Source organism: Typopeltis vanoorti, chromosome 4, assembly GCF_054136105.1.
Source record: "Typopeltis vanoorti isolate ZY-2024b chromosome 4, IOZ_Tvanoo_1.0, whole genome shotgun sequence".
Taxonomy (NCBI): domain Eukaryota; kingdom Metazoa; phylum Arthropoda; class Arachnida; order Uropygi; family Thelyphonidae; genus Typopeltis; species Typopeltis vanoorti.
Genome location: NC_143552.1, coordinates 15,676,577 through 15,686,712, shown reverse-complemented (window position 1 = coordinate 15,686,712; position 10,136 = coordinate 15,676,577). Strand labels below are relative to the sequence as shown.

The 10,136-nt window shown below is 33.8% G+C and overlaps 1 protein-coding gene across 3 annotated transcripts in view; it reads right to left on the bottom strand.

The window, feature by feature from the left end:
- Positions 1-5,718: 5,718 nt before the first annotated feature.
- Nelf-A (Negative elongation factor A) overlaps positions 5,719-10,136 on the bottom strand; it is a 165,316-nt gene continuing 160,898 nt past the window's right edge. For all 3 annotated transcript variants that reach the window (XM_090391011.1, XM_090391013.1, XM_090391014.1), the window contains exon 11: positions 5,719-7,942. In XM_090391011.1, coding sequence (XP_090247137.1) covers positions 7,773-7,942 — 170 coding nt within the window. In that variant the 3' untranslated portion in view covers positions 5,719-7,772. The remainder of the gene's footprint in view (positions 7,943-10,136) is intronic.

Here is a 10,136-nt window from a genome sequence, read left to right as displayed (position 1 = left end):
ATGTTATCACGTTGCGTTCACTCCGGCTACTTTCAATATGAGAAGAAAATCTACAAACAAAATAAAGGATTGGCAATGGGAAGCCCCCGTCTCCTATATTAGCTAACATCTTTTTTGAAGATTTCGAACAAAAGGCAATCTCCTCAGCTACTCTTAAACCAAAAATTTGGCTAAGATTTGTAGATGACATATTTCTTATCTGGGACCATGGCGCCGATAACCTTCAGTCTTTTTTAAATCATTTAAACAACCTCCATCAAAGATATCAAATTAACAATGGAGGCAGAAGAAAATGGATCTCTTCCCTTCCTTGATGTAAGACTTACTAAGTCATCTGATTCTATTAAAATATCAATCTTTAGAAAATCTACACACACAGATAGATACCTGCATGCGTCCTCACATCACTATCCTGCACAGAAAGTGGGTATCATCTCAACCCTAGCACATCGTGCTAGGTCTATACTGTCAGATGATGAAGATCTAAAAAATGAACTACAACATCTACAAAGAACCTTCACAAGTAATGGCTATTTGTCGAAAACTATTAATAAGCATCTATACCACCGCCATCAAAACAACTCAGAAACACAAGACAATCCAAAAGATTATATCTCCTTACCATATATCAGCTCGCTCTCCACGAAACTAAGAAGAATTTTAAGAAAGTTCAACATAAAAACCTGTTTCTCTACTCTTCCTAACCTAAGATTGATTTTAAGCAAATACAAACAAGCTCGCAACCATCTACAATTCCCAGAAGTGCACAAAATCACATGTGACTGTGGGAAGCAATACTATGGCCAAACTGAAAAATCCATCCTCCTACGTCTAGAAGAACATCAGAGAGACATTGCCTACAAAAGAACTAGAGCAAGTGTCCTGTTAAGCCATGTACTGTTTTCAGTAAACATAAATGATGAAGGCCATCAACATGAGATAAACTGGACAACAACCTCAAACCTTCATATATGCCGTAACAAGGTAGAGCGACGCATAGTCGGGTCTAAGGAAATTGTTATGGACCCTCATCACATAAATAATAACCTCAGCTATAATCTACCGGACTCTTTCAGCTCTGCTATCCGATATTAGCACATGCATGAAATCAGACGCATGCAGCTACTTAACAGAACTTCAACATGGACTGTAGCTACAGTTCAAAGCTAATTAATTTTATAATAGTCGTTTTATAGTGATACGATGTTTCTTATAGTGTTTACTTGCTTTCTATGTTCCCATGCCTGAAGTAGTCGGACAATCAGACAATCCGATTGTCGGACAGTCCGACAATCCGATGCATTTTGAATAAATTTAATTGTCATTCTAGTCTCGGTTATAGTCAGTATATATAAATATGAACATATCCCAGTACTGAGTTAAAACTACAAATTGCTATATATATATATAAAATTGATAAAAATTAAGAAAAAAATCCTTAGCCCACCCAATGTACCATAGGTTTACTAATAACCTTTTGTGAATGGGAACAACATTAAAAAAAAAAAAAAATCTGTACAACTTGACCTGTATTTGACTTGCCTGAAACTTGTAAACAAAATCACTAAGTAAGTGGCTAATAGTCAGTGAGGCCCCTCCCCACAATCCACTCAAAAGAAGAAAACAAAAAAATCACAAATTTATTTAATAATTATAATTGGCAAATAGAACTAAAAGTTTACTGCAGTGAATTTCCCTTAAAGCTGTTACTATCTGGCTTTAACTGGAACTTTAAAGTAGAGTTAACTTAAATAGAGCAAACACTGTTATAATTATCACTATAACAAACTACTGAAAGTCTTAACCAAAGCCTCATTCTACTACGTAATGAACAATGCAGTACTAAAGGAAATTCACTATAGCACATTATCTGCTATAACAAGCTATTCATGTGAGTGCTCTATAGGGAGAATTGATTGTAAAGAAGGATAAAAATCCACTGTGAAATTACACTTTTATACTGCTTTATTCAGATTAAAATTTAGATATTTTGTTTTGATGGTACAACATGACAAAATTTCATGCCGGCTGGGGCGTCGCCCGGTTAAACAAGGCCCCCGTTGTTTTCGCCAGGGAACCAGGGCGAACAGCGAAAAGTCAGCTACTGGAACAAATCTGAAAACAAACCCCAACTCAACATCACCAGAGTTAAAGATCGGTACTATCAACGTAAGAAGCCTGAATGGCAAAGAAATGGAGCTAGCTGAGGAATTAGATAAGTACCAGATCGACATAATAGGGGTGACTGAAACAAAAAAGACCAAAACTGGTGAGATCTTTCTGAGCAATAAATACAAAATGTTATATTCAGGCAATAACAATCAAGGAAAAGAAGGAGTAGCCATAGTATTCAACACAAAATACGAGGCTAATCTTCTTGAATGGCAGTCAGTCTCAAGTAGAGTAATGTGGGCAAATATGAGAATGGGGAACTGGACAATGAGACTTATTTGTGCCTATGGTCCCACAGAAGGTTCTACTAAGGTAGAAGTGGAGGAATTTTTTGAGGCTTTAGAAAAAGCAACTGACACAATGAAAAATGAAAAGTTGGTCCTTGTTGGGGATCTAAATAGCAGAGTAGGAAATGATTGTGAGACATAGAAAAATATTTTGGGAAAATTTGGAGAAAAGAGCAAAGCTAATAATAATGGCAAATATCTGTTGGATTTCTGCTCAGGACATGGACTGGTTATTACTAACACCATGTTCCAACATAAAAATGTGCACAAATTCACATGGAGAGAAGAGGCTAGGAATAAGAAAAGTCTCATTGACTATGTTATTGTTGATAGTGATGTTTTCTCCCTGGTGCAGGACACCAGAGTGTACAGAGGATTTGAAATTGGAAGTGATCACTATTTAGTCTTGAGCAGGATAAAATTGAATTTCATATTGAAAAGAATAACATGTAAGAAAGTTTTAAAGCGAATAAAAGTTGAGCAGCTCTCAGATGTAAACTGTAGACTAAAATACAGAAATATTATTGAAAAGAAAATGAAAGAGTTTGAGAACAGGAATCAAACCTGTGGAGATTCAGTGGCAAACTCTGAAGGAAACATTGATTGATTCTGCCAGAGAGGCATGTGGTGAGGTTGTGTGCAAAGATAAAAAAATCAGAACTCCCTGGTGGACACAGGAAGTTAAAGAGGCAGTGAAGGAAAAGAAGAAAGCATATCAAAAGTTCCTGGCAAATAAGTCAGCTTTTACTCTTACAGAATACAGAGACAAATGTAAGAAAGCTAAACAGTGTGTAAAACTAGCTAAACAAAAGTCATGGGAGGACTTTGGCAAGAATATAGAAAATAAATATCAAGAAGGTGGCAAAATATTCTGGAGGTTGTTGAAGAAGCTTAGGAATGGAGGAAAGAGTGCTGTAAAAGGAATTAGAGATGATAAAGGTGAAATGAAAACAGGAGAAAAAGATATCCTTGAAGTATGGAGTAATTACTTTGAAAAACTGCTAAATGAAACAAGCAGTGATGACAGCACAGTGATAAAAAACACTGACCAGGCATGCAGTCAGGAATACATATCCATATTTGAAGTAGAAAAAGCCATCAAAGGCTTGAAATGTGGAAAGGCAGCAGGAGTAGATGATATTCGACCAGAAATGCTGAAGTATGGTGGTATAAGAGTCTTACAGTGGCTGCACTGCATAGTTCAGAAAGCCTGGACAGAGGGGCGAATTCCCGATGATTGGAGTAGAGCTCTCATAGTACCCATATATAAAAAGGGAAATAAAACTGAATGTGAGAATTACAGAGGTATTTCCCTACTGAGTGTTCCTGGCAAGATCTATGCAAGTATACTTGAGAAACGGTTGAGAAGAATTGTGGAAGAAAAGCTTGGTGAAGAACAAGCTGGATTCAGGCCAAATAGAGGCTGTCAGGATCAGATCTTCACTTTACGACAAATAGTCGAGAAAGCATGGGAATATAACAAAGATCTGTATTTAAGTTTTGTCGATTTGGAAAAGGCATATGACAAGGTGCCAAGAGAGAAGCTATTCAATACGCTGCAGTTATATGGTGTCAATGGGGCATTATATCAAGCAATACTTAGTCTTTATTTGAGTTGTGAGTCAGCAGTTAGAATTGAAGGAAGTACAGGAAGATGGTTTAATGTTAAATCTGGTGTGAGACAAGGATGTACATTATCCCCTCTGTTATTCATTATCTATATGGATCACATTATGAAGGAATGTGGTATTAAACCTGATATCAAAATTGGAGATGTTAATGTCAGCTCTTTGTTTTATGCGGATGATGTTATACTTCTAAATAAATCCGCTACAAGTCTGCAAGATTCTCTGACTAAATTGAATAGCTGTTGTAATAGATATGGTATGAAGGTCAGCAATAAAAAGACAAAGACAATGAAAATAGGCAGAATCATTGAAAATGTCAACTGTGTTGTGAATGGAGAACCTGTGGAACAAGTAAAACATTTCAGCTACTTAGGCACAATTTTTACTGAAGATGGTAAACTAAATATAGAAATAGACAACAGAATCAGCAAAGCTGGTATCGTGGGAAGTCAATTGAATAAATTCATATGGAATAAGAGAGAAATTAGTCGGAACACTAAATTAGCTGTATACAAGACTGTGTTCAAACCAATTTTAACTTATGGATCTGAGAGCTGGGTCAGAAGTAAAACACTTGACCAAAGACTAGAGACCGCAGATATGAGAGTCCTGAGAAAGATTAGAGGCGTGAACAGATGGCATCAATGGCAATATCATATTAAAAATGAGGATATTAGGAAAGAACTTGACATTGTCAGCATCCAGGAATGCGTTAGCAGAGCTAATCTCAGATGGTATGGTCACTTAAATAGAATGGGAGAGGAAAGATTAGCAAAACAAGTGTTCTCTGCCAGGTTGGCAGGAAAACGACCCAGAGGAAGACCAAGATATAGGTGGATTGATACGGTGCAAAGTGCCTTAGACGATAGAAATATAAGATCTGATAATGTTGGAGTCTTGACAAGTAACAGACTGGTTTGGAGGAAAATTGTAGATAGGAAGTTAGTAATGATGTAATTTTTTCATGTAGTACTGTCATATCCTGTACACCCCTTGAGGGTACATGGCAGGAATTTGATGATGATGATGATGATGATGATGATATTTTGTTTTTATTTACTAATCAATTCAGTTCAACCAATTAAAGTTTTTCTGATTTCTCCAACACATGATTTTCATTTCAAATTTATGAAAAATATATCAACTTCTTAGCCAACCTTTTCCTCTAGATATTTTATGATATTATATCTGATTAAAATATGGACTGGCAGATAATGAAATAATGGCTATCAAATCAGCAAAACAATTTCCTCAAAAGCTCTGATCTTAAACTAAGTACTAACATGGAATGTTTTAATGTGCCAAGGTTTGCTATTGTAGATAGTTTTCTATAGGGATTTTTTTTTTTTTTTTTTTTTTGTTAATAGAGGAGCAGTGTCTATATGACATTGGTTGGGATATTCTTTATAACATTATTATAATGAGGGCTGACCATGCACTGTTTTGAAGAGTCATTCCAATTTCATAAGAAAAAAAAAAGGTTAGCATATGTCTATTTAACAATCGATGTGTGAAGAGTATGTAGATCAGGTTTCATCACTCAGCTCCATAATTTCCAACAATTTAAATATTTTACTATGTTACAAATGTTGTGCTTTTACAAACAATAAATTTTTTTTTATTAAATTAATTTTAATATATCTTTGAAGCATATCAAATATAGATTTTATACAATAAACATCTTTTGGATAAAACAATATACATGAACAAAAGAAACTTTTGATGCAGTCCTCCTTTGCATCCCTTCCACAAGAAAATGTAACTTCAATTCTGATGATATTAAACATATTCACATGAGTTACACTTTTAAGGAATATAAACATTTGTTATTTATTTATTTTCTTTTTTCCATCACTGTTTAGTATTTCATCAAATACGTAAAGCTATTTTAACCACACACACACTCACACACACACAGGTAAACAAAACTGCATTTACAATACATAATTTGTGTCTAGCATAACTTCTAACAGTTGCACATGCAAACGTGGGCACATGCACGCACTCGCATACACACACCTAAAATAATGCATATTTTAAGAAACCTGTACACTCATGAAAGTTTCCAAGCAGTGCTAAGACTAGAATGTTACAGCAGCCCTTTTAGATGGTGGTGAAGCTGCTAGCATTTTTTATATTAAAATATTTATGAGCTATCACAAGCTTTTGAATTGCAATAGATTTATATGCATATATTGCAAAGAACATTAGTATTCAATGAATTTTTTAACTTTCAAGTATAAACTATACAAACAGGGTTGCATGTCCATTTTGAATCTTAACACTAATTATGGTGAAAACAGCACCATAATTTTATCAATTACATACATGTGTGTGTATGTATATGTGTATTTGTTTTGTATGCAAACTTTTGCAAAACCAATACAAAAATATAAATAAATTAAAAATTTTACTTTAAAACAATGAAAATCAAATTTTAGCAAAATATAGTGCAAATTCAGAATATCACTTGTAAACCAAATTGTGAGGCTTTTATTCTGATTTCATATGCTAATATTATTTTTAATGTCACTGCAGTAAAAGCTAATAGATTACATAAATGAAGATGCTATTCTTTAATCTTTTAAATTCATAATAAAACAGGACATATATTTTAAAACAGACTGCTGTATTGTAAATAACTACTTGCTGTATTTATTTTTAATTTTCAGTGCAACTAATAATATTTAAATGTTAAAATAGAAAAAAAAAGTCCTAATTCTAATTATGAAATTACATTTTGCTTAATTTTTAAATGCAAGAATATTTGAACGCTACATATTCACAAGGATAACAACCACATAAAAGTTTCTTTTTAAAGTTCAATAATATTTTAATTAAAACTGTGTTTCAAATTCATTTGATGAAATGAAGCATATGGAATCAAGTATAGCAAGTCAAAAATAAAACCAGAAATTTGAATTAGTAACATTCCTTAACATATTTTACAGTTTATTACATTGGTTTTTATCATCAGCACTGGAATGATATATTTACAACAATGAAGTAAAAAATGCCTTTCATGTAAATAACATAAAAAAAAAAATCACAGAATAACTAGAGCGAAGATACATGATGTGCCAAAATATGAATCGATATCATTTACACACCAAACATAAACATAAATATCATTTAACCTCTGTGAAGGATGTTGCAAATTACTTTAATTGATTAATGGGTGATGAGATAAAATTCTACATGGTTCTCTCAAGTATTTATGAAAGCACAGTCACTTTCAAAATATAAACAACCATTTCAAGAATCCAGTATACAAACTTATTATAATAATACAGTTTTTGAATTTTTTGTTTCTGGAATGATGATTTTAAGAGGATTACTGAAAAACTTTCTCTGACTTAAGTTTCTAAACTACCCTGCTTTTATATAATTCAAATTTACTGAGTTATCATATGAAAAAGAGGAAGAAAACTTGCATATTCATAAGGCAGATTGAATTATGAACCTTTCTGTAAGTTCCAGGCAATTTACAAATGCAATAATTGATATTCATTTTCTATCAGGGCAACTTCACAGCCCAAATTCCTTTTGTGGAAATTGTGATATTCCTGAATAGAATCTCCAGATTCGCAACCAAACTAACATCACAGATACATTTCACTTTTTTTTTTCTTTTTATATTTTATAAATGCTTATTAACAGTAATTATTTCATGGAAGACGAATTTCTATGACTTCCTATATTTTTTTACCCGTTTCCATTCTCCAGTACTATAGTTCATTTGGAAATGTGTTTCCATTATAATTTTTTGTACAGTTCCATCAGGTTGAATTAAATTTTCTTCATTTTCACTCAATTTAATTGTCACAATATTACCAAGATGGGGGCATGGGTTTTCTGGAAAAAAATTAAACAATAATTAACAAAAAAGGAAAGATATTTTTTTATTTTATTTTAATTTATATATATATATATATATATATTTATGAAGAATTGAATGACTAGAATCGAGATTTAAGTAAAAAGGTTTTAATATTAAAACACTACTAGTTTCGGACTGTAACAGCCTTCATCAGGTGACATCATAAAAGAAAGAAAAAACACTAAACACTATGAACAACATAGAGAGTCTCTATACATAATTAGCATGAAAAGGTTGTAGTTCTATTTAAAACTGTTCTTTCATTTGTTGCATTGTTGGGAGAGTGCGTGCTTGCAGCATCATGTGAACGCCAGTACATGATTACAGCTGAATGACTATCTGAGTGGTTGTAGCTCAAGTTATTATTTAGATGAACAGGATTGAAGATGATTTCTCTAGATTCCACGATTTTTCTCTCTAGTTCATCATTGCAATGGAAGATGTTAGTAGATGTTAAAAAACGTTTAATTTTCTTGACCAAAAAGCTCTGGAAAAATTTTATTGGGATTATATTGATCAAGTGTATATAATAAACAACTAAGTTATACCAACTAGTTTCACCAACTAAGTCTGTTGGCATTTTCAGGGTACATAACTGATGTAATGCACTAAAAAGTAAAAAAACTATTACAAACTAAAATCAACCGATTCCAATTATATTAAACAAAGAACAGAGCGCGTACAATACATTCATAGAGCGTGGATGATCTCACTTGTTGTTATTTAGGAACGTTCTGTAGTTGGCACTATAATTCAGTTCTGGCGAGTTGAAGGATCTGATAAGGGTTTTCCAGATCACGGGCAAGATTAATCCTTGGTTCCTGTTAAGGTTTTGTGTACAGCGGGCAACTGTTGTGGACCCTTAAAAATTCGGGAGCGGAAGTTCTCCTCCATGTAAGGAATTGTGCTTCTATCCCACTCTATGGTATGGTTCGTTCTTGAGAAATGAAAAGCTAAACCTGATTTTTCTTCTCTGTTATTATTGACATCACCTATATGTTCTTTTTGCCTAATTTCAAGGCTCCTTGAAGTTTGGCCGATGTAATTCACCCCACACGAGCATAGTATGTTATAAACTCCAACATATTTGGAGAAAGGATGGCTATCTTTTGGAGATCTTAAGAATTGTCTAATCGTTTCTGTGGGTTTAAAGGCCACTCTTATTTTATGTGGTCTAAGGAGTCTAGAAATCTTATTTGAAACTGTCCCTATGTATGGAATGACGATGGTAGAAATATAACGTACATCATCTTGTTGTCTTTGTCGGGGTTCAGAGAAAAGTATCTTGTGGATGAGTCTTCGAGGAAATCCATTCATGATAAGGTTGGTGGATATCAGGGATAGTTCTTCCTGGAGGTCTTGTCGATCTGTTGTAAGGAGAGAGGCACGGTTCTTCAACATGTGTAAATACTAAGTTTCTGAGAAATGTAAATAACGTCCTATATTGGTAGGTTTGTGGTAAACTGAGAGGTTGATACCACCATTCGGAATCTTCTTAATTAAAGTGTCCAGAAATGATAATTGGTTATCTTCTTCAAGTTCTAGAGTGAATTTGATTGTGTGGTGTAGAGAGTTGATTTTCTTAAGAAAGTCGAACAGGTCCTTTTTGTGGTTCCAAACGATAAAGATATCATCCACGTATCTCCACCATACAGTGGGTTTAGGGTCTGTTGGAGTTAAGATTTTACTTTCAAAATCCTCCATAAAGAGATCAGCACAAGATGGTGAGAGGGGGCTACCCATTGCAAGGCCAGTCAATTGTTGATATATGGTTTTATTCCATAAGAAAAAGTTTGATGTTAAACAATGACGGAACAGAGAAGTAATGTCATGTTGGAGGCTTAATGGATTTTTTACAACACTCAAAAAGAATTAAAATAGAATTTAATACTTCCTATATTTCGTCCCAGTCACTAGGACATCTACGGGGATTACAAAAACAATTAATGTAACATATACACAAATAATAAACAATACTAAGCCCAACCACGTGGGTGACACTAAAGTCCTATCTAGGTAGAGCGCCCTCTAAGGGCAGTAGTAGGTGGTCTGGAATGTAAGGTGGGAACTCTGGTGATGAGTGTTTCCTAAATCTTCGGAAGCTTAATGCAACCATATTTATTGAGATTTGGTTGGTTTTTGAGAGCTGCTGCTGCTTCTAAGAAAAGT